The sequence below is a fragment of the Lissotriton vulgaris genome, chromosome 3_1 (genome assembly GCF_964263255.1).
Source record: "Lissotriton vulgaris chromosome 3_1, aLisVul1.2, whole genome shotgun sequence".
Taxonomy (NCBI): Eukaryota; Metazoa; Chordata; class Amphibia; order Caudata; family Salamandridae; genus Lissotriton; species Lissotriton vulgaris.
This window is the reverse complement of record NC_141689.1, coordinates 732,541,958-732,567,125: the sequence shown is the minus strand read 5'-3', so window position 1 is coordinate 732,567,125 and position 25,168 is coordinate 732,541,958. Positions and strand designations below refer to the sequence as shown.

The 25,168-nt window shown below is 45.2% G+C and overlaps 2 protein-coding genes across 3 annotated transcripts in view; both read right to left on the bottom strand.

Annotated features, from left to right (window-relative positions):
• Positions 1-20,616: 20,616 nt before the first annotated feature.
• Positions 20,617-23,409, bottom strand: LOC147726981 (uncharacterized). Its single transcript, XM_086961055.1, has one exon. It carries the CDS (start codon positions 22,218-22,220, stop codon positions 20,967-20,969), a length of 1,254 nt encoding a protein of 417 aa, XP_086817181.1. The 5' UTR covers positions 22,221-23,409; the 3' UTR covers positions 20,617-20,966.
• The window catches only part of AP3S1 (adaptor related protein complex 3 subunit sigma 1), a 149,520-nt gene continuing 147,746 nt past the window's right edge, over positions 23,395-25,168 (bottom strand). For both annotated transcript variants that reach the window (XM_086961057.1, XM_086961058.1), the window contains one exon: positions 23,395-24,102. In XM_086961057.1, the coding sequence (XP_086817183.1) occupies positions 23,974-24,102 (129 nt within the window). In that variant the 3' untranslated portion in view covers positions 23,395-23,973. The remainder of the gene's footprint in view (positions 24,103-25,168) is intronic.

The window sequence follows — 25,168 nt, the reverse complement described above, 5'->3', positions numbered from 1 at the left end:
TATTCCCTACGGTGAAATGCTACGCGCGAAAAAGAATTGTAGCACAAATGGGGACCGGAATAAATATCAGGATGAAATGGAATTCAGATCTGAGCAGAGAGGGTACAGCGCGACAGTAGTGGAGACACCACGTAAGGCAGCTAATAGGAACAAAAGAGAAACAAATCTGTTTTTCAAATTAAACACAAGGAAAAAAGGAGGACAGACAGCAATACGATTTTTAAACACCTTTAATGATCAGGAATAAGAACTTGGAGCACTTTTGAGAAATAACTGGCACGCAGTTAAGTCAGATCCAGTAATAGGCAAATTACAGCCAGAAGAACCTCTGGCATTGAAGAAACTCTTTCAATGCTCCAACATTCAGTTTGGTGTGATTTTCTTTTCGTCATCTTGTTCAGCGAATCATTTTCATTGCGGTGTCATACAGAGAAAAGAAACAGAGAATATTTTGGTCCCTTTAAACGTCCATACACAAAAAAAGTCCTCTTGTCTCCTTTTCACCATAGAGATGCCACTCAATCTAACTGTTGCGTGTTCTGACTTCTGCAAGAGGATTCCCATGGGAATCAAGCAATCAAATATCAGTTCAATTGAAAAGTTCAAAATGATGCTGCATGGTGCATCCCGAGAGTATGGCAGATTATGTGATGCACAAGTTCTAATTGATGTCACAATAACAGAGATAGAGGTACACATATACATTCACTTACCATTAAACGTACCATATATTAATCAAAACACTATAGATAATAACCTAGATGTCCCTAACTTTCCTTGCTGCACCACGCCTGATTGCCGCCCCGTCCTGTTGCTTCAGAACAGTCCGTGGGGGACTGCAACTTTACAACATCGCGCCAGGGACTCAGTTCAGTTCATACGTCTTTATTCCGAAATGTTCCATCATAAAAGACATTCATAAAACACTCTACTCTAACTAATTATATACCCTACATAATAAAAAGCATTAAGACGTAGTTAAAAAAGTTGATTTCTGAAGACAATTCTCACCAAATGATGGAATAGACCTGTCATACAGTCTAATTCAATAGGATACATAAAACATGATTAAATCTACAATTAAAGACGTACCAGGAGTATTTTAAAATTAAAAACAATCAATAGATCAATCAACAAGTGTCAAGCAGGTGCCTTGCTCTAATAATCCATGTCCAACCCCAATATTTTGCTACAGCTAGGGCCACAGGACCAGATGTATTTGTCCTCAGAAGCCATAGAGCCTCCTGACTCACCCGTGTTCTCAAATTGTTACAGATTGGTTTTTAACAATTTTCTCCGGGGGGCTAGGTAAGCAGGGCAGACAAAGAAAACATGGCTAAATGACTCTTTCTGATCCCTACACCATTTACAGCCATTTATTAGTAAAAGATCTCAATGGTAACGACCCGACCCTAAACTGGTGATATAGCTTCCTATCGTTACTCTTAGTAATAATCTCCCAGTAATCCTCTAGCGAGGGGTCGAGCTTATGATCCAAAAACCTGCCAGTCAGAGAGGAATAGTCAGACTGGACAATAAGCTGGTTTCTTTGGGCCGCCCAATAGAGTGCCTTAAATTCCTTTTTAGAAGGAAAGGCATTATTTCCAGGGGCCAACCATAGCTGACTAAGACCCATGTTATCCAATATAGATTTAACAATTCTGATCCCACTAAGGATCTAAGTTCTAAAACTTCATTAGCAAAGGGTGCAAGTTCCGGAGTTGACCAAATCCTCCTCCACAAAACAACAGTCCTGAACCGGGCAGCTTCATCAACAAAATGACAGCCCAGGTCCAGTAACAGGGGTTTCTTGGGGGTAGATTGGGGGAGGCCAACCAAGTTACGAAGGAATTTGTTTTGTACTCTAACCAGTGAGGATAGGTCCGAATAGCCCCAAAGGTCCGCACCATACAAAATTGCAGAACTTATTTTAGCATTATATATTTTAAGTGCAGGACCAATCATTTTTGTTAGTGAAGTTCTCTGTTCCTTGATAAGACACCCAGTCAGTTGGGCGAATTTCAAGGAAAGTACATCAAGCTGCGATTTCCATCTAAGCCCATTTTCTAAAACAACCCCTAAGTAAGTCATCACTTGCACCTGCTCTAGCCCAATGCCGTTCATACTATCATGACCCACCAACGGCCTGTTTTTGGTTAGCACCATAAATTTGGTTTTACTCACATTAACCAGGAGGTCGTTGTGCTTGCAAAATTCCTCAAACTAATTTTAATGCAGTTTGGAGCCCCTTTTGAGTTTTAGATAGGATAAGGGTGTCATCTGCGAAGATGAGGAGTGGGAACTTTGTACCACCTAACACGGGGGCTTCTGTCGGTGTATCCGCAAAATACTGCACAACCCTGTTGATAAATAATAAAAACAGAGTCGGTGCAAGTACACACCCCTGGCGGACACCACGAGTAACAGGAAATCTCTCTGTGACCTGCCTCTGCTTGCCCCATCTAACATGCGCAAAGTTTGCCTCGTGCAGTCTTATTACTAAGTCCAAAAGATCGCGCGGCATACCCATAATTCCTAAAGCATCCCATAACTTAGCTCTTGGGACAAGATCGAAAGCAGACTTTAAGTCTACAAACGCTGCATAAATAGTTCCTCCAGCCAAGGTCGCCACCTTCCAATAGATGAGAATAAATCTGAACATGTGGTCGATCGTACTGACGCAGGATCTAAAACCAGCCTGCATGGGAGATAAAATATTCTCGATATCCATCCAAACCTGGATTTTAGCCAACACCATCCTAGCTATGATTTTCTGAATTGCATCAATTAAGCTAATGGGGCGATAGTTCCCCAGCGCCGAATGGTCCCCCTTTTTAAATATAGGTAATATTTCGACCCCCCGCCAAGAGTCCGGGATCGGAGCCCAATTCGACGAATCATATTTAAATAAGTCTGCCGGAATACAGTCCATACCTGGAGCCTTTCCAGCTTGTACCAGACCCAGTGCAATCTCTGCATCTTTATTCTTAAACATTAGGGGAGGGCACGGCGTCCAAGTCAATGGGGCACACACAGCGGAAACACAAACAGTTTCTATTTCGGGACCCATAAACTGGGACTTAAAATAATCAACCCCAGTCATCCGCAGATACATGATTCGCTGGGACTAGCGATTCCAGGATATTTCCCCATTTAACGATCTGCCAAAGCTTGGTCAGATTTCTAGACCTGCTTGCCTCATATAGGTCCTGCCAGTGTTTGTCATCCCATTCTCTCTTGGCCACCCTTTGGGTCTTTTTATACTCTAACCTTGCCATCCTAATATCTGCAATATCGTGGGATTTTAAGGATTTAACCAAGGAGCTATGTGCCTGTCTGCACGATTTATTATACCATGTATTCCCTGATTTTAAAGCCGAAATTTTCCCGGGCTTAAAGCTTTAGAAAAAAAGAGCTTTCAGAGTACTGAAAAGCTGCTCATGGAGTGCACTTATATGTGCCAGATGGACCAGGGGATCAACCAATGCCTCAATGGCATGCAGGGTAGATGAAACTTCATGGGAGATCCTGTCTAAGACTACAGGATCTTCCACTATCCTACTCCACCGAACCCTACGCCTGTCATTTGTTAGGATGGCCTCTGCCGTGACACACTCAGTGGCTCTAATACACAGTGGGCTACTTTTAAGTTTTAAACTGAGCACCAACGGATTATGATCACTCTTGGGACGGGCGGAAACTAACATATCCTCCAATAGCGACCAATACTCAGCTTTAACTAAAATATAATCGATTTGACTCGTTCTAATACCATTGTCGAATGTAACCCTACCTATTTTGTCAGAATGTGATCGGCCATGGACTGCTCTCAGCCCCCACTCAAGGCACAATCCCAGCCAATGTAGTGCAGCCTCGGTCCCTTTTTTAATTGGTTTTAATTCAAGGGGAGGGACATTCCATAGCATGTCTTCTTCTGTACTAAAAGTACAGTTGATGTCCCCAGCCACAACTACAAACTTGTCCCGCCCCAGGGAGTTGAGAAAGAAATCTAGCTCATTAATAATCACCGGACGCCGCCCTCCAGGAAGGCCACGGGCATAGACATTAACGATAAAAATCTCCCGATGGTTAGGCCTGGTAAGCTTTATCCCAAGAATATCTGGGTTATATACTGTCACTTCTGTAGGCCTGTATCTAAGAGACTGCCTTACCCAAATAGTTAAACCACCTGACGCTTTACCCATTCTGGCCCTGGTTGCAGGTTTATAGAAATTGAGATACCCTAGGCGGTGGATAGGGTCAGGGGCCCAACTTTCTTGAAATATTAAGATGTCATGGTTATCCACAAAGTCGACCAACTCTCCTATAACTAATTTGCTTTTCAGCCCTGCAATATTCAACAAAACTATTTTGAGAAGAGCGTCCTGTGTGGTTAACTGTGTTTGTTCTGACACCCTCAGATTGGACCCTAGTGGCCACCCACCCTCTATCGGGGGTTCTCTAACCGAGGACTCTCTGGCTAGGGAGGCCGGCGAAGAACTTCCCACGCCAATGCTGACCTCCTGATCCACCCTCACCTCCCCTATAGTTCTGCAAGGTACAGTGTCGCTACCAACGGCGACTCCATCCACCAGTGAGCCATTCTCCAAGGGAAACCCTCCCGATTGCTTGGGCAAAATAATACCACCAGGTGAATTCAAGAGTCAATCTACCCCCTCTAAATCAGTAAAAGGCTCAAACCTATTTGACAAGGAAGGATATTGCAACACCCGATCAAAAGGGTTTTCACCATAGGGTCTTCCGCGACGGAATTTCGGTTGGGGGTGGAATGGACCACAGTTTGTACGGGTATAAAAATAATCAAGGCCCAATGATTTAGCATCACCCACTCTCCCAAACCTTTATTCTCTACGAATGAAGTCGACCAACCAGGGATCCCTAAAGTTCACAATACCACAATCTCCCTCTAAATCCTTTCGACTATGTCCCACCCAGCTCACCCTTCTAACACCCAAAATCTTGGTGTTGGAGGAGGGAGGAAGAGTTCTGTTCTTATTGAGCCAATAAATGACTTTATTTTTCAGCTCCCTATGTGATTCTGATTTCTCTTCCCCAATTGCTGGTACTCCCACCAATATAATCGTGTAAGGAGCGGACTCTGGGGGAAGATTTACACAGGGGAGTCGCTGTTTACTGACCTCCTTCTCCAGCGAGGAATACCCATTAGACTTACTACCTGTGTCTAGTACACACAATGGAGTCTGCGTTCTAGGCACCGCGCCTACCACCGAACCCCTGTCCCTGGTAGTACCTAAGGGGTTTTTACCTACAGGGCGCTTCTCCGTACATGGACGTCCAGACTGGATGTTAGGCTTGTTGATAGTAGCTTGTTGAACCACCCTTGAACCATGACCAGTCCCCAAGCCTAGGGGAACAATGACTTGGTCCTTTGTGTTAACCATACCTCTTACAAGATTATCCAACGTACTGGAGTTTGCTATAACTAGTTTCTCTATCTGATCTAATTTAGAATTGATCATCCTAGTTCTCTCCAGTAAGGGTAACATCAAGGATTTTACTAGAATTTCCATTTTACCCAGGAACCCAGCGTCATCCATACCACAATTGGGGGATTGTAGGATAAAATCTGCTGGGGCCCTAGGCGGGCTGGGGGGCTGGGCAGGAACATGTGGAGCCAGAATTTTGCAATTTGTCTTTTGAATTTTGACCAACCCACCCTTCTGAGTACCACCCCCTCTTTTCCTTTTGCTACGGTTGCTATTAGCTGATGGGCCCTGGTTCTGAACTATTGGGGGGAACTATGTGGCGAGGGAGAAGTTAAAACTCTGAAATTAGAACTGCTGGAGACCGTACTAGTTGTAGTTATGTTTAAGATAGGGCAACCCGCTACATTATCAGGGGCTTCCAGCATAGGACTAGAGCTGGAGCCCTGAGCAGCTGAGGGATCTAATGGTCTTGGTGGTTCGGGGGATGCCACGGACCCAATGGGGCCTAGAGACGAACGCTTCCCCGTTAAGCGATCCAGGGACAAGGGTTTCTCAGTAAGGGCTATTTTTATTTCTAAAATTACTGTTGCCCGTTTAAAAAACTTGGTCCAAAGTTCCAGTAACCACCCGGCCCATGGATGAAAGGGTTACATTTCTATCCTTCTCAGACCGTAGTGACATAGTAACTGGTTGCTAGAGGCTTTAACACAGGAAAGAAATTACAACAATATTAAAGGGCTTGTAGGCGGATGTGGAATCATGAAAACTCTGCACCAAACCACAATTTAAGGGGGGGTCCGGCGCATACCCGCACGAGTCCGGCGTGCGCGGTAGAGGACGTGCCTAAGTAGGGGGAAAGAGGAGGGTCGGGAAGAGAACACAAGTGCGGCAGGTAAGTTGGCCGCAAAGAGCACTGGGCCTCGCAGTCCCGCACTACAATCTTCGCCCCTATTCGGTTTCAGTCCTGGCAGCAAGCAAAGCAAAGGTTTCTCCAAGTGTTGATGACAGCAGGGGATATCCAGGCAAAAGTTCCGACTACGAGCGGCTCTCGCGAAGCGGGGCCACGAGTCGTCTTAAATCACAGGGAGGAGGGCGGGAAGAGAACACAGGTGCGGCAGCTCAGTTGTCTGCACAGAGCACTGGTCCTCGCAGTCCCGCACTGCAATCTTTGCCCCTATTCGGTTTAGGTCGTGGCAGCAAGCAAAGCAAAGGTTTCTCCAAGCGTTGATGACAGCAGGGGATATCCAGGCAAAAGTTCCGACTCCATGTCCCAGAGTCCCCGTTGCGCTTTACAGCGCGTCACCACACAGCGCCAGGAAGTGCTTTAAATTCGCCGCAGAGCTCCCGCAGCGCGGTCTCTAACTTGCCTTGCTGCACCACGCCTGATTGCCGCCCCGTCCTGCTGCTTCAGAACAGTCCGTGGGGGACTGCAACTTTATAACATCGAGCCAGGGACTCCAATTCCCAGAGTCCCTGTGGCGCTTGACAGCTGCGTCACCACACAGCACAAGGAGGCGCTTTAAATTCGCTGCAGAGCTCCTGCAGCGCGGGCGTGCCCGGGTGCTACCCAGGCCAAGGGCGGGCCAGTCTGCGCCCATCCACGGCAGGAAGAGGCAGGGCAGGGCCACCCCCTGAACGTCTGCTCTTTCCCTCACTTTGACATTCAACGCAGGGGTAAGACTCACTCTAATCGATATGCCCACAATAACTTGATTACTTTGGTCCAAAAAGAGAATAGCATCTGTTTGTCCATCTAGCCACTTGGACTATTACGGCGGTACTACTTAAGAACAACCTTGGAGGAAAGGTTATGTGCAGACGAACTGGTAGACGAACGGGGGGATGCATTTGTAGTTGTGTTGACAGGTGGTTTTTATTCTGAGCGGAGCCTTTTTTGAGCTCGCAAGGGTATTTAGATACATCTGCACAGTGGGGTAATGAGGCAACTTTATTAAACTGAGCGGTCACGACATCGGTTTTTAAAAATGGGTAAAAAGTCAGTTGTTAGCAAAAACAAAACAGCTTGTGAGCCCCCAACTACGGCGATAGATAAAATGCTTCACAGGGCCATTGGGGTAGTGCCCACAAAAATAGAGCGCACAGAAAGGAGGCTCTCCCTTACCCCGGATATTTGCACACTAGACTCTGAGGCGTCTCCGCTACCAACCACCTCATATAGATCGCAGCCCAGTCCATTGTCCCTCTTCCCCTCTGGCTACTCCCCCTTCTTGACAACTGGGGACCAAGAAATACAATCTCAAACACACAATAGGGCGCCCCCAGTGCGGGTCACTCGAACCCGTAAGCAAATAGATAGGGCCTGTACACTTACTAACACTACAAACAAAGAAAAACGCAAAGCGACTCCAGGTCTAGGGTCAAAAAACAAAAAACAATGTGCAAATAATCAGGCTGACCCACTTGGACCAGATGAATCAGTAAAATCAAAGGGTAAAACTCAAACAGACAACACAACTGAAGAACACACAACGTGGGTAGACAATTTGATGGCTGACCTTTTAATTAAACTAAGAGCCACCATCCAAGAAGAATTAGCACCCTTAGTAGCACATCTAGATAGAATGGAGAGAGCATGGGAGGGTTTGGGTACCAGAGTACACATAGACCCCGGGCCTAGCAAAGTGGGGGAAGGACCCGAAACTGGTAGTCATGATGTTATTCAGTGTTCTGCCCATGTACAAGGTGGGGGGACCCACATAACTGAGATACACACAAACAGTGGCTCACAGAGGGAAGTGAACACCAAAACTACAACAGCCATTCAAGAGACCAGTCACATAAGGAGCACTATGGAAGCAGGTGGAGGGGTTACAGCTAAGACTGCGAGTAGGGTGGTCATTTGCAAACAAACTGCACTACCCTCTGAGGATCTTGATAGTGAGAATAAGGGGACTTCCCTCCCTAGTATAAATCTCCCCCTAGCCTGTGCCCCATATGTTGCTATTATGACAGGTATTCCCTCAATTGCACATAATCTGAAGGCGTCCCAGCTTGACCTAATGAACAAATATCTATTCTGGCTGGCTAGATTTAAGCTCTTCGAGTATGCTAGGGCGGGGGAGATAATCATGGTCCGCAGAGTAGGCTGGTTGGGCGATGCCCGAAAGACTGAAGCGGGCGAGTGTGTTGTCATTAATTTCAATAATCTCAATACGGCTAGCAGACTGCTATCCACTCCTAACGCAGATCACACACACCCACAGGAATAAACCTTCATGCGCTGGATTACTTTTATCCTCAACCTAGCTTAAATCAGAGAGGTAGGGCATTTCCGCCACTCCTCACTGTGGGTCCTGGTCCCCTCTTGGAAGGAAAGTGGAGCAACTCCTGTAGACGCCCTCGATACAATATCCCTGTAAGTAACAGATATGAAAATCTCGAGGAGGTTGACTGACTAGGGGCCTGTCATCGTTCTGGCGGCATTCCAAAGAAACAGCAATTTGATCCTTTCATTAAAGTAAGCCGCTCTGAGAGTAGTATAAACGGAACGAGCGGTAGGACATTGGATCACGTGCATGACACTCAAGTAGTAAACGGCCACCCAAGTGGGGAGGCTGTACTCCTCTCCCTTGATCTCCAGCTGGGTCGCACTGACAGGGGTGGATGTAGTGCAGCATCTGTAAGATCAGATAGGATCCATCAGGCTGTATACCCCCCTCCCCATTCGTCTTGCAGGGAGGCTCCGATGGGGAACAGGGAGCTACGAATTCTTTCATGGAATTTAGCAGGTCTGAAAAATAAATTACCATGTCCAGAATCTGCCTATTCCAAGAAACCTGGGCCTGCGAAGAAAATCATAAGGTAGGATTTACTCCATTTAACATCTTGGCCACAAAGGGCTGGAGAGGGCGCCCGTCGGGTGGTCTTATGATTTGTGTGGGCACACATCTTGGGTGCAAGGCAGAACACATGACAACTCCCAACAACAACATTCAATGTGTCTTGCTGTCATTCCCTGACAAGACAAAAATTGCCCTAATCAATGTCTACTCTAGACCTGTAGTCAATAGACTAGAATCTGATACTATAGACTATCTTAGCCACTATCTCACAACCCTGGATCCGGCAATTTGGTTAATTTTAGGAGGAGACTTTAACTGTCAGTTCGAACCCTTAACTGACAATTCTCAGGAAGACCCCTCAGAAGAAGACCTCTATTGGTCAATTCCTGAACCAAAGATCACCCCAATTAAAGTCTGGTCACCTTTAGCCCTACAAATTAATTAATTTACGCTGTCCAACTCATTAAGGGCATGCAATGGGAGAACTAAGTCTGACCTCCCGGGTAAATCCACATTCAATCGCGAGGGTCACCCATCGTTAATTGATTATATTATGGTGGAAACAAGAACTTGGGAAAAAAGTCCTAGACTTCAAGGTACAACAGAGGCAGGACAGTGACCATAATGCTCTGATTGTAACACTGAAGCTGGGGAATCTGGGCGCAGCTGCCACCAGCCCAAATCCGGTGACCAGCACTGATGGTCTAGTAACCACTAACAACCGGAGGACAATTAGATGGAATCGTGTCCGGCAATCTCTCCCTAAATTGGCAAAGGTGTACCTGCTTGCAATACCCATAATAGACAGAAAGGGAATGTTGGGTCAGGTGGAGTTACTTGAAGGGGATAGAGACAATGTTAGAATAATTCATGAAGATCTAGTAACAACCCTGACAGATGTACTTTTCCCGGTAATCCCCAAGAGGGAATTAGTGCGACCCAAATACTCTTGGTATAACAGCAAATGCTGTAAAGCAAAACAAGAGCTTGTAAATGCGTTGAAACTAAAGATAGGCTAACCATCAAGTCTGCCAGAATAAAGCACAGGAAAACCTTGCACCAGGAAAAGAAAGACTGGGAAATAGAAAGGTGGGAGGCTTTGGGGACAGCCCTTAAGGCTAACAATTTCAAATTGTTTTGGAGGCTAGTTAGCTCGGGCGAGGAAGGGGGACGTGCAGCTATAGAGCCAAATATAGTGCCCGAAGCATGGGAGCACATTTTGGGGCCCTGTATGATTGTGAGGCAGAAAACAACTCAAGCCCAGAGAATTTGAGCAACATCTTGGAGCTCTGCCATGAGGGAGGTGGGGACATCACGCTGATGGAGGTTCGTAATGCTTTAACCAGCTTATTCCCCAACAAAGCCCCGGGTCTTGAAAAACTCCCGGGGGATCTATTTCAGGAAGAACCCATTGTTTGGGCCCCATACCTGACTACCTTATTTAATGAAATTCTGAAGGGCATGAACCCCCCTGACACTTGGAAGGGTGCGGAAATAGTACCCATATTGAAAAAGGGCTGCCCTCTCCTACCCACCAATTATAGACCCATCAGCTTAATTGATAACACCCAAAAGTTGATGGGCAGGGTCCTATTGTTCCGGATACAGGGGTGGATGGAGGAATAGTGAATTTTGAGCCCCTATCAGGCTAGCATCAGACCAAATATGTCCACCGTGGACCAGATATCCAGATTACAGCTACTGTTCTGGAAAACGGTGAAGAGGGAGGGTGGCAGCCTCTATCCCATATTTGTTGATCTGAAGTCCGCCTTTGATCTTGTGCCAAGAAAGAAGCTGTGGGAGGTGCTTGACTAGCTTGGGTGTTCACCATACCTTTTTAATGTGCTGGTGAGGTTACATGCTGATAATTTTGCACAGGTTAGATGCAGCAAATTTGGGGAACTTTCCTCGCGCTTCCCTGCCAGAAAAGGGGTCAGCCAGGGTTGTGTTCTAGCCCCCACACTATTCTGTTTTTACATTAATGGGCTCATTGCTTTTTAAATAACATTAAAGATGTGAATGCACCGAAACTGGCCACTGGGAAAATACCTGTGTTGATGTTCGCAGACGATACTTTGGTATTGTCGAAGTCACCACTAGGCATACAACGCACCCTGGATGGATTTGCCCAGTTTTGCAATATGAGAGGTCTGGAGATAAATGTATTCAAGACCAAATTTATGGTCTTTAACCCTCCAAAGATCATGCGTCCAAACCCCTCCCTAAATGGCATTCCCCTTGATAAAGTAAGGAAATTTGACTATCTGGGCATAATATTGTCCGAACAATTCGGATGGGGTCCACAGATCACTAAAGCACGGCTTAGGCTCACCCAGACATCAGGGGGGATAATGAAAATGCTCAGATGAACCTTTAAGCCAGCTGCCCCTGTGGTGGAGATATGTAAGGCTCAAGCCAGAGGGGCCACTATGTATGGGGCAGAGCTTTGGGGGCATAGTTCCACCATAGAACTTATGAAGGTAGAAAATAACTTCATGAGACAGCTCATTGGTCTACCACGCAGCACCTCACTGGTGCCCCTCCGCATGGACTTGGGTATGAGGCTAATTGATCAAGAGATCGCCCTCAGCCCTTGACATTTTGAAGGAGGCTAGGGTAACTTCCGAGCTGAGCGCATTCAAAGACAAGTTGAAAGAGCTCCTCCCCAGAATTAATCCCAGCACAACCCCATGGTTGGCCCACATCAGAAGCCTTGCCAATAGGATCAGGTCACCTGATCTTTGGCTATCTGCTGAGCTATTCTGTCCCACGATATCCAGGGCGGATCTTGTGAAACAGCTTAGGAAATCCAATCTGCTGCTTTTACAGGAGAGCACTAAAGAGGGCAGGTTGAACAGGGAGTTTTTACAAGTAAAGGAGACGTACATAAAGGAATCCTTTCTGGACGTAATCCAGCCACCAATGGCGAGGAAATTGTATGTGCAATTTAGATAGGGGAAACTTACCTCTGGCAGGTTACACTAGTTCATGGGCTCCGGAGAATTTGAGTATGTGCCCTAGCTGCAAATCAATGGTTGAAACAGAGTTGCACGTCTTATTTTTGTGCCCGGCATACGTGCTACCCCGCAAACGCGGGGTAACCCCATTATGTAAAAATGTAGGGTTTACCCGCTGTGCCGAAGCCTTTAGAGTTCTAAAATACGACACCAAACCTCGAATTGTATTCTCAGTATCATGGTTCTTAAATTATAATGTGGCACACCAGGAGAAATCTTTTAAATCTTGTGTAGGGCAGGATTAACTTTAGACACTCCGTTTGCTGTTTTTTTTATTATGTCGTGCATTTTAACGTTTGTTCGGGTCATTTCCTATTTTTAGAGAATTGTATTGTGTATCAAGTGTTGTTTAATCATGTATATAGTATGAAAATGTATTTATTGCATAAATTGTGTACATAGTCGGGAAATGTTTATCATGCACTTTTATGGCCTAATCGGCCTTAATAAAGCTTTTACATCAATAACCTAGATGTGCTGCTCTCTGATATCATGGTCATTCCAATCCTACTCATTCCACACATACCCACACGCATCAATCAAGCCATACACAACACAAAATACATCAGACTATGATACATAAAACATAACAATATACACAGAAGTTACAATATCTACAACCACTGAAGACAATAGTAAAAGAGAAAGCGTTGACGCGCTTTTCGGAGTAGGACAAGGGTCCAAATTCCTTCGTCAGGGCCCAATGGATGCAATTTCTTTATAGATACGGCATTCCTCCGAGGATATTGGAACACAGAAATGCGTAAACACCAGAAGGGGCTCAGACTCTATATCTGGATGGGACAATAGAACAATGATATACACAATTATTTACAGCACATTCTATATATATACTAGACTAAGCTAGACGGCTGTGGGACAGAACCAGTACCAAGAAAAATTAAATATTTTCATGATGGCGCCCATTATCGCGCTAGGGACTGTGCTCATTTCCGCGCTAGTCCTATCTATTATACTTTCTGTTGCCCCAGTCCAGCTGCCTCGAGTTACGCGCTTTAGAGGAAGTATTTAACTTCGAATGTGAAGTTGCTTTGCAATATCCCTTCGAATCGTGGTAGGAGAACGACGTTCGTGCCTTTGAGGTAAGGAGGTTCTAGATTCTAGGTGGGGTGCCCTGGGGACTGGGATATCGTCCGGGACCCGTTGACCTGTATTTCTTACTATGCCTGTGGGTCTCCGTTTGTTTTTTTCCCTTTAGGGAACGTGGATATTAGCCCTGTTCCTATTGGAGTGGTGCCTCTACTTAGATTGTAAGTACGAAGATGGGAAGCTTGTGTTTCTGTAGCTTCTATTGTAGTGCTTAAGGGACTATGTATCTTTATATCTTCCTTTCTCTTCATTTTATACTTTGCCAGGACTTTGAGCCCATGTATGAGGCACTGATCTTGTTATTGTTTGCCCCGAATCCCGGAGAGAGATTGAGCCCCTTTTAAATTGCGAGAAAGATCGAGCTCCGTATTTGCACTCCATGGTAAGCCTGTATTTTTATTTTTATCCGCATACTTTCAGGCTGCCCAGGCATATCCATTACAAGAGTTGGGTCCATCAGCTTTTTTCATGCCATCAGACTAGTGTTCCTAATTTGTAACATCAGGTCTGCATTTCAGTCCGGAGTCGTTTCTCTGCCCCTTGAGTAGATGCATCCTATCCCAAGCTATTTGTGAGACCTTATGCTTGGACCTATAGTTTTAGCTGTCCCTATGCATCTTCATTTCTACTATTTCTTCATCTCCTAGGCGACTTGTAACCCTGCAGGCAGCCAGTTGGATTTGTTTCACCTCTGAGGCCTATTCAGCCACTTAATATTCCAAGCTTGGAATATGGCAGGAGTCTTTATATAATTCCTCTCTCTTCCTCTCATGTGGGTATGTGTGGAATGAGTAGGATTGGAATGACCTTCATGTATATATTTGTGGTTGGGGCTTAATGTATATATTTAGGATGTACAGATAACTAATGTGTATAAGGTATAAATAGCATGCTGAAACGTATTACTTAATAATAAAAAAAGAACTGTTTATATAATTCTGGTTTGGGACAATATTGATGTTTATGTAATGAATTGAGGTAATACCCATTTGTCTCCTCTCCCTGCATTCCAGTATTCAGAATCCTCTTCTGTTTTTTGAGCATTCTCAATACTACACCATCTCAACTCCATAGGTTCAAACTCCTTCAATACTTGCACATTATCTGCGGAAGTCCGCTCCACTTTACATATGTACGACTTAAGTTGGGTAACAACTAAAGACACGCCAATTTGTATTTCTAATTGGCACTTAATAGTACCAGTTACATTGAGATACTCCTAGCACCCATCCTCAAACCACTAATTGGAAATTATGTCACATTCTAATATGGTATGAATTTCTGTGCTCTTGAACTGTGAAATGCAAATGGTCAAACACCCTTTCTAAAGGACACAACTCACTTTGTAGACCATATAAACAAAAATGGCCCACTTTATAATTTCGCTAACCAAATTTACAAGATAAATATGTGAGTAATTTTGAAAACAGAATTGGAAATTCGAGAAAGAACCATGGATTCTAAAAGGGAGACACAGGACTAGTGGTGAAGGGAGAAGAAACATGGGAGGGGAAGAGGGAGAGAAGGCATGTGGAAAATAAGTAAGGCATTAAAGATTGTGGTGCAGCAGGAAACATGAGTGTTGAAGCAAATTTTATTCTCTAGCAAATTGCTTTATAATAATATTGTGCAAACCTAATAATTAAGTAACACATATGCTAAATGCAAAATGTGCATTAGGTAATCATACTTAAATGTTATAGGCCTTCAAAATAAATTAAAGTGCTCATATAAGTCAGCCTAACTGTCGACGCCATGCTAACTAAAATGATATATTACCACTAAAAGGCCTGTTTTTCACAATGTATACTTATTTTTGCAAGATGTTTTTCTCCTTTTACTGCAGATGTTGCTACTTTACATGACTTCTGTTAGTTATTGAACAGACACTTCTTTTAGACAACGGATAGTAAGGTTCTCACCGAGAGGAGGCAACAGGAAGAATAATTTATGAGAAACACAGTCTGGAATGCAAAACATCAATGATGTAACTTTTCAAGGACTAATGTCTGAAAGTCTATTGCACCAGCATGTGAACATGGGGAGTTTGCTGATACTTTACTGGAGGATTCAGAAAAATAAAGAAAACAGTGTTGCAACATAGAATATTGTGTTTATATTAGTGCATGTTTCTACAGTAGCTTCTGGATTCCTTATTCCTTTCCCCACAGTCTGACTAGAGGTTCATCTCTGAGTTTTTACACTTCTCTATATGAGAGGTGGTCTTACTTTTTTCCATTTGCAGTCTGCTGATTTTGAACTGAGAATACTTTCCAGTTTACTATGCAAAGACTTTATGCTTGAGCAATGATTCTCTCATCGGAACTCTTTACGAGTATCTGAACTGATGCCTTTTTCTCTTATTATTCCAAACTAATTTTGAATAGGGATTTTTTCTTTATGTAACATGACTGTTGTATTATTACAATATTGACTATCATTTTGACAAATATACTGTTCTATTTTATAATCCACTATGAATTGATGGATTATATTAACTTTTACTGCTGAGACTTAAAGATTAATACTAAATTATTCCATTATGAAAAGATAAAAAAAAATTGAAAATAAAACCCTTTAACTCACACTAAGTCTCTTAATGGACTAAACCAAAGTTCTAATAACTGTTGCTATGTATTTATGTAGATGATCGTTAATTATTTCTCTTTGTCGACAAAGGTCCATACGACCCGTGGCAGGAGTTATTTAATGATCATACCTGAAGACTGACATATAGAACACCCAGCTCCCTCAAGGGTGACAGCAAGAAAAGAGACTAGAGTGAGGATATATATTAAACAGCATACACAACAATTGCAGTTGGAAATGAAAGCAAAGGCATAAGAAAAGAGAAAGGAAAGAACAGTAACATGGATACAAGGGAAGAGGGATAAAATGGAAAACTGAATTCAGGCTACACTGTGGAAGACAGAACAAAATTGCAATCATGAGTATGTAAAATGTATGAGAAGGGAAAAAGATGCAAATTGTTAAATCTTGGGATACCATTCTCTGCTTCCCCCTTTAGATCTTCTTCATTTGCCAATAGTATGGCCCAACAGCCCAAGTAGGAGTGTTTTCAAATAGGGCTTCACTTACTGATCTCCTAAGAGTATAGGCGACCCATGAGCTTTCACTTGTGTCATCTTCTCTCATACACTACCTGAACTGTTGTTTAGAGATGCAATGCCTTTCTGTACTGTCATTTGATTTAGTAGGGTTAAGCAACACTGCACCATTAATTCTTTCGAGGGGTTGTACATTTAGTAATTATTTGCATGCATCAGACGTAATGCCACACACACACACACACACTGTGACGAGTGATGTTGTGCCATACATGTTGTGATTAATGATGCTCTTGATATCATGCATGACACATCCTTACCGATGTTATGTTCAAGGATTGGGTGAAGGAGTTCCGGTTGCACTGCTGCATTCAACAACTTTAAAAGAACACCTTAATTTTGAGGAGAGAAAACAGAGTAACTTATGCCTCTTTCTAGATCAGTGAGGCACAGGTTTGAGTCAACCTAGATGTACAGGTCGATAGGGGAGACGATATAGCCTTATGGCTAGAGCGGGAGACCTCAAAGCTCGGGGACCGGGTTCGAGTCTCGGTAACGACACTCAACACCCTGCAATTCTGGGCAAATAACTTAATCTCCCCGTGCCTAACAAAAATTAATGCATCCATCTGCAACCAAAACTGGTGCTCATGTAAAGTACTCTGATACTTGATCTCTTTGGGTCTAGTTTGCGGTATATAAAACTCTAAGTTTTGGTTTTCTTTAAATAGCCAAGCACGCAAAGGATAGAAGAAGACAGGAACACAAACATTTCCCAGTTTCCCAGGATTCAAGTTGGGTATATATGGTTAAAAAATATTTAATGTTTAAGACACCAGTGTCAAAGGAAAACGATACGTGTCGGTGTAGTTTTGCAGCTTGAAGATCTTTCTTATCTTTCTTGATTCACTATGTTGTGCATATTCCGCTATCTGGTGGTTGGGTCCAGAATCCTAGTCTTTTTTCTCTTTTTTTTTCATAGCCCAGGTGGGCGTCGACGTCCCACCATTTGGTGTACCTTCAGTGACGTTGGCATGCTTCCGGCGGAAGCTCCCACCCTTGGGCGCCATCTTCGGATTCTTTTTTTTTTTGTCCCTGTAGTGAATCCATGGCTATGTTTGTTAAACCTTTCTCCAACGTAATTCTTTTCATGTAACTTGTAAGCTTGAACTTGCTTTCTATTCCATGTGTTTCCACCTTCTTCTCCAGCCTCATCTTTCTGGCGGAGGCGGGTGGGTTCGCTAGTGAATCCAGAAAGATCTTCAAGCTGCAAAACTACACCGACAGGTAAGAAACTATTCGTTTTGAGGCGTGAATCTTTCTGGATTCACTATGCTGTGCATAGATTTTGTAGCGGTTTCGTTACTTTTGTGGCGGCTGGGTAGAAGATGAGCGTTGGCTGTTGAATATATGTTGAAGCATTCTTTGTACTACTTGTGCTTCCTTGTTCATCAGTACATCCACGCAATAGTGCTTAGTGAACGTGTGCACTTAAGCCCATGTCGCCGCCAGGCATATGTCCTGAATTGGTGTGTTGGCCAGAAAAGCAATTGTTGCTCCTTTCTTTCTGGTCGAGTGGGCCTGTGCCCCTCCTGCTAGCTCCTGGCCCGCTTGCTTGTGGCAGAATTTTATCGTTTTCTGCGTTCCATCGAGCTATGGTGTTCTTAGTTACTGGTCTACCCAGTTAACTGTTTGCGAAGGATACGAAGAACTGTTTTGTCTTCCTGAGTTCCTACGTCCTTTCAATGTAGTGCATCACTGCCCTTCTGGCGTCTAGAGTGTGGAGCGCCCTCTCAGCCCTTGTCGTGGGGTTCTGGAAGAAGATAGGAATTTGAATACTCTGATTCATGTGGAACCTTGACACCACCTTTGGCATGAAGTGCGGGTCTGTTCTCATCACGACCCTGTCACTGTGTATCTGGATGTAGGCTTCCTGCAGTGTTAGTGCCTGTAGTTCGCTCACCCTGCGTAGCGAGGTGATTGCTACCAGGAAGGCCGCTTTTATTGTCAGCATTTGCAGTGATGCCTTGTGGATGGGTTCGAAAGGTGCTTTCATGAGCTCTGTCAGTACCACATTCAGGTTCCAAGCCAGCGGCGGCATCCTTTTTGGTGGCGCTATTCTTTTAGCCCCTTCCAGGAATCTTTTTACTACTTGAGATGTAAAGAAGCTTCTCCCTGTCTCTCCTCTTGTGTATGCCACAATCGCTGCCAGGTGTACCCTCAGCGAGGATGAGCTTAGCTTAGCTTTTATTAGGTGCGTGAGGTATCTTAGCACCGTTGATTCCCTGGTCAGCTTTCTATGGAGTTTTTTCTTGCAGCACCATTGAGTGAATCTTTTCCATTTTTCCTCATAGCACTTCCGTGTGCTGGGCCTTCTTGCCTCCCGCAGCACCCGCAGGGTGCTCTCTGGTAGTTTTAGATGTGCAAACTCTAAGTCCTCAGGAGCCAAGCTGAGAGGCTGAGGCTCTCCGGCTCTGGGTGTAGAACCTCTCCGTTTTCCATGGAGAGTAGGTCTTGTGGGGTGGGCCCTGCGCCATCTCCATTATCTGTGAGTACCAGGTCTGCCTGGCCCATTGTGGGGCCACCAGGATGAGCGTCATGTTGCTCGTCATGCATCTGTTGAGAGCCCTGGGGATCAGTGGTATCGGGGGAAAAGCGTAGGCAAATGTTTTTGACCAGCTTATCCATAGGGCATTCCCCTGGGACAGTGCCTCTGGTTGTCTGGATGCAAAGTACTGGCATTTTGCATTCTGGCGTGTTACAAACAGGTCTATTGGCGGAGTGCCCCACCTCCTGAATAGTCTTTCTGTTTCCTGTATGTTGAGTTCCCACTGTTGGGATGCTGAAGTCTGCCTGCTGAGACAATCCGCTTCTACATTGTCCTTCCCTGGTAGATGTATGGCTAGCAGGTCTATTTTGAGTGGTATTGCCCATCTCCAGATTTCCTGTGCCCAGCTTGACAGAGGGAATGATTGAGTTCCTCCCTGCCTGTTCATGTAAAACATTGTTGTGGTGTTGTCTGTCTGTGTCAGCACCTTTTGGTTGTACAGTTGTTTCTGAAAAGCCTTGAGGGCAAGCAACACTGTTTTCAGCTCTAGGTAATTGAAGTGTTTGACCGCATCCGCTGGGCTCCACAGACCCCTCACTCTGAGCCTGTGCATGTGTGCACCCCATCCCTTCTGGGATGCGTCTGTGGTGATGGTCACTGTTGGGTCCGGTGGCGTTAGAGGCTTCCCTATTGTTATACTCTCTTTGGTCCACTACTTCATTTCTTCCTGCACCTTGTGCGTTACAACCACTAGATCCTCCCAACTTCCTGTAGCTTGTGACCATTGCTGTTGCAGCCACTCTTGAAGTGGTCTCATCTGCAGGCGTACATTGGGGACCAGGTGTATTCAGGACGCCATCATTCCCAAGATCTTGCTCACTGTCAGAGCTCGCCCCTTCTGGTAGTGACATTTCTCCCTCAGTAGGCTGAGTGTCCTCTTTTCGCTGGGTAACACCCTGCATTGGACGGTCTTGATTTGAGCTCCCAGGAAGATCTTCACTTGCTCTGGTTCCATCGAGCATTTTCCCCAGTGTATGGAGAATCCCAGGCTTGCTAGCGTTCTTGTGACCTGTTCTGCATGATCCTTGCATGTCCTGTAAGAGCTTGCCTTTATGAGCCAGTCGTCGAGGTAGGGGTACACGTGTATCCCCTCGCTTCGCAGATGTGCGGCAGCTGCTGCGAGGCCCTTGGTGCGGACTTTAGACCGAATGCCAGGGTTGTGAATTGGTAGTGATCCTTGTTTACTGTGAATCTTAGCATGTGCTTGTGCTGCCTGTTCATGGGGATGTGCAGGTACACATCTTTGAGGTCTATGGTGGACAAGAAGTCCCCGGCCTTTATCTGTGGGATGACCTCTTGTAGGGACGTCATCTTGAATTTTTGAGTCTTTACATATTTGTTTAGGAACTGTAGATCCAGGATGGGTCTTAGGCTTTCGCCCACTTTTGCACCAGGAAGTAGTTTGAGTACACTCCCCTGTTCCGTTCTTTGAATGGGACCGGTTTGATGGCCTCTTTGAGGAGGAGTTCTTGAGCTTCCTCTTGGAGCAATTGCAGCTCCCTTCCAGAGTGCTCTCTTTTCTTTGGCTTTCTGTTTGGTGGTCTCTTTTCCAACTCTATGCAGTATCCGAACTGTATGATGTTGAGTATCCACTTGTCTGTGGTTATTTTCTTCCACTCTTGGAGGAAAAATCTCAGCCTGCCTCCTACTGGTGTTACATGTTCTTTTGTGTCTTGTTCGTGTAGCTCTCTCCTCTTTGCTTTTCCGTGCTCTTCCCTTGGAGGGTTTGAGTGGGTGAGCACCTTTTCCTGTGTGAAGTCACTTAAGAGGGGGGTTGTTCACCACCTCTCCTTCTCTGGCCCCATCCGTTTCCTCTCCCGCGAAAGGACTGGCCCCTGTTCTGGTAGTTCGTTTTGCTTCTGCTGGCCCTAGTGACCTTGGTTGTCACTCTGTTAACCCTGGTGGAACGCCTGGTGTGGTTGTCCTTGCTGGTTTCCACCACTTCCGTTCGGCCTCCGCGTAGGAGTGCCTCTTCTCATCCCTCTGAATTGCAGAGCCCCCATGGACCTTGCTGTCTCATTGTCTTTCTTCAGTTGGGTGAGTTTCTCATCAACTGGGGCTCCGAACAGTGTTTCTCCATTAAAAGGGGTGTTCAGGATGTTGACTTGAACCTTCTTCTTGAAGCCCGAGATCCTGAGCCAGGCTTGCCTTCTCTCTGTGATTCCTATAGCCATCAGCCTGCTGGATGTTTCTGCCCCGTCCAAGGCGGTCTTCAGGCACGAGTTTGCAATGCTTTTCCCCTCTTCCACGAGGTTAGCGGCTCTCTGCTGGTGTTCCTCTGGGAGATGCTTGAGCAATTGGTTCATCTGGTCACAATGCTGGTACAGGTGCCTGTTGAGAAGGGCGTTGGAGTTTGCTATCCTCCAGTGCATTGCTGCGTTTCTCTCAATTTTTCTGCCTGTTAGGTCCATCCTCCTGCTTTCCTTGTCAGGTGGTGGTCCAGATGTTGTTGGGACGTTGGCCCTTCTTCTGGCCGTTGCGGCTATAATTGAGTCTGCTGAAACTGTCCCCTGGATGTAAGGGGGGTCCTGGGAGGAGAACTTGTACTTTTTCTCCGTCCTTGGCGTGACTGACCTGCAGGTAACTGGTTCTCTGAACGCCTCTTTGCCCTGTGCCATGATACTCTTCAGCATGGGCAGGAAGTGGCTTTTTGTCTGTGCTGGGAGCAAGGTTTCCAGCAGGAAATTTGCCTTAGCCTTCTCCTCCTCCAATTTCACTCCATAAGCTGCTGCAGCCTTCTTGACGACCTCATAGTAGGCCCCAATGTCGTCTGGCGGTGAAGGCCTCGAGGGGTATGTCTCCACAGCCTCCTCCGGGTTTTTGGCCTCGATGTCCTGCCAATCCCGGTCCTGAGCCGTCGAGGATCCCGAGTCGTAGCTCGAACGCGGGTCCTCATAATCGCCCTCTGTGTAATAGAGGTCCTCTTCTTCTCCCTGCTCCGAGGGCTCTGGAGTTTTCGGCAGCTCTCCGGCGTCGAACTCCTCGTGTTGTTCTATCTCTTCGAGGACCGTCGTGGGCTTTGAAGGGATCCTGAAGCTTTTCATTTTGTCTTCGAAGTCCTTCTTCCTCTGGATGATGTTTTCCATCTCGGCCTCGAGCCTTCTTTTCTTTCTCTCCATCTGTGCGGCCTGCTCGGTGTCGAGCATTTCTGCCACCCTCTTCGACGGCCCCCGTCTACGTCGGAGCGGCTCTCGGCTCCTTCGAAGTCGAGGATCCCTTTTCGGGAGCTTGCTTCGACGACCTTTGCTTTTCGCTGGTCTTTGCCATCTGGGAGTCCTTCCCAAAGGATCCGCTGGGCTGTTTTTCGGGGACCGCAGCTTCGATCGTCGAAGATTTCGACGCCGGTGCTCCCTTCGAGGTTCTAGACTCTGATGTTCGAGAGTCAGCCTCAGGTTTTCGAGGCCCTGTCGAGGGTTTCAGGGCCGTAGACTCTCCTACCTTGTCTGACGATTTCTTATCGGTCTCTGCGACCGTGGAGACATCTGGACCTTCGGCGATGTTGTCCTCGTCGTCGGTGGAGAGGCCCAGGTCGTACAGCGAAGGGGCCTTGCCCTTGCCCTGCATCATGTGGTGAGCTATCCTCTGTTTTTCCCGAATCCTCAGTGTCTTCGGCATGAAGACTGAGCAGGCGTTGCAGTCCTTGCTCCCGTGGACGATAGGCAGACAGAGGTTGCAGACCGGGTGCTGGTCTCTCTGCGCGTACTTGTGGTGGCAATTACGGCAGAATTTAAATGGTGTGTTGTCCATTACTGCACTCAGGGGTCCCCCTGTGTGCGCATTCTCCGTCGGACGTCGAAGATCTCGAGGTTCCTCTCCTTCTTAGTCATCCCGGCTCTGATGATCTCCTTCACCTGGTCTTCTCAAGTTTTTTCCTGAAGAAATGAGTGTATTTTTCTCCTTTTCTCCTCCAAAACTTCTGGAGCTTCACGCGACGATCCAGACCCAACGGCGGAAAAAAGAATCTTCAGATGCCGCCCAAGGGTGGGAGCTTCCGCCGGAAGCATGCCGACGTCACCGAAGGTACACCAAATGGCGGGACGTCTACCCCCCACCTGGGCTACGGAAAAAAAAAAAAAGGACTACGATTCCGGACCCAACCACCAGACAGCGGAATATGCACAGCATAGTGAATCCAGAAAGATTCACCCTGCAAAAAGGAACTTTTGGGGAGCATCAAATGGGCTTCATCATTGACTTTAAATAGCGAAAATGTATGTTTTTGCAAAATTTTATTTTTATGTTCAAGCAGGATTACTGCATACACCAGCTTAAACAACAGAAAAAAATAATTCGAACAGATTTATAACTAATAACTGCAAGAGCCTTTTTCCTTTTTTATTTACGCAAGTCATGAAGGAGACATTGAAACAATTTATTGCTGAGGTACAATGGAATCAGATACAGATATTTACAAATTCAATCCAGTTAAATTGTACGCTGTTACACAGGAAAAATAAAGAAGAAGTTTGCTATCGACATAGAACAGAACTATCCCAAGAGGTGCTTGAGACTTGTCAAGGAATGTAATTGCTTTACTAAGTGCAGAGCCAAACAACGATCCGAAGACTGCGGATTACACAATGAAAAGACAATTCTTAAATACTTTCTTAGAATACTGTAGTAGTCAGAGGATAGTGACATGCCTTTTGCAGGGCACAGGATTGTCCTTTAGATTCAGACTGAAACTACTTATTTTTTTCAAATACATTAAGCAAACTAAAACAAAACGTAGTTTTCACATTATAATTTTATACAGTGTTCCTTCCGCAGAGTACCTCAACGTTCAACCGGTAGAAAAAGGGGGGGTTTTCTCATTTTATTTGGTAAAGAAACCATTTGTGAATCTGTATTTTAACAATACATATTTGTTATCTTACATTTTACCTGGGAGTAGCCATTTTATTTAAATGAGGGCAGATTTGGCACTTTTATACTGATGTCACCAATGTTAATATTTCGAGGCATCTCGGGAAGGTTCATATTCTTTACTGCTGACACAGCGCGGGCTGGAGCTCCTGCAAAACCAGCCTGTATACAAAGAGAAAAATAAAGAAAAAGGCTCAAGTGAGGAGCTTTGCAACAACACTAGACTTGAAGAAGTGATGAGACTACAGGTTGTATTGTTCAAGTTCAGACATGTGTTGTTAGGGATCGGTATGATTTTAATTTAAAAAAATGTAAAGTAAAACGAGAAAACAGTCCACAACACATGCATTATCACTTTACGAGTAAATATAAGTGAACTCCAATGGACACTATCTGCGAAATTTTTCACCCAAAAGGGAAACAAGCAGAAACAGTAAATGGCGAATAATTTACCTAGGGGTAGTAAGGACTGCATATTAACACCTTCAAATAGGATGATGTAGATCTCAAGTTTGAAAGGTAACAGAAGTACTCATCACACAAATATTTTGCCTCACATTTATCCCCATTTCTTTAGTACAAAGCATAGTTCCTTCATTATTTTAAGATCTATGTCTGCTGAGCTCAACAGCTCAACAATTTGTAACAGACCGGCAGTAAACAGGGAGGCTGGCCCATCCATTCTGGACATTTTCCGTCCTTGTGTTTGCAAAGAGACGCCATACAGTCTTCATCTGAAACAAGGGTTACTGGGTTTTTAAGCTCATCTGAATCTCCCATGTGAAGGTTTCAATTTACTACTCTTGTCTCCAGCACGTCTTTGGGTGATTAATTCATGCATTCAGTGCCTGGTCCATGAAAAGGTGTTTTAGTATTAAGAATCAGAGTTCTCCCCTATGATCTGCTGATGAGATCTTCAGTTCTAGAAGAGCTCACAGTTCAATACTTGTCGCAAGTACTGTACGCATTGACATAGGCAACATCAATGACTATCCTATTGCATATCCCCACCGATGTATACATTTTCATATTGAGCATAATAGCACTTGTATTTGAAACCATGCACCGTTTCCCCCAGACTTTCTCTGAAATCGCCATCTTTTTGGCGATGAGGGTTAGAGATGGGTTCAATACATAAATGGGGCCCTGCTGAGGATATGTAGAGCAGTAACACAACCTTCTGTAGGCTGCTTGTTAGATCTCTTCATAAGCATCCCAAAACTGTCAC

What these genes read in the sequence shown, in the direction of transcription:
- LOC147726981 (XM_086961055.1), bottom strand. Translation starts at nt 22,220, where the DNA reads ATGCTCGACACCGAGCAGGCCGCACAGATGGAGAGAAAGAAAAGAAGG.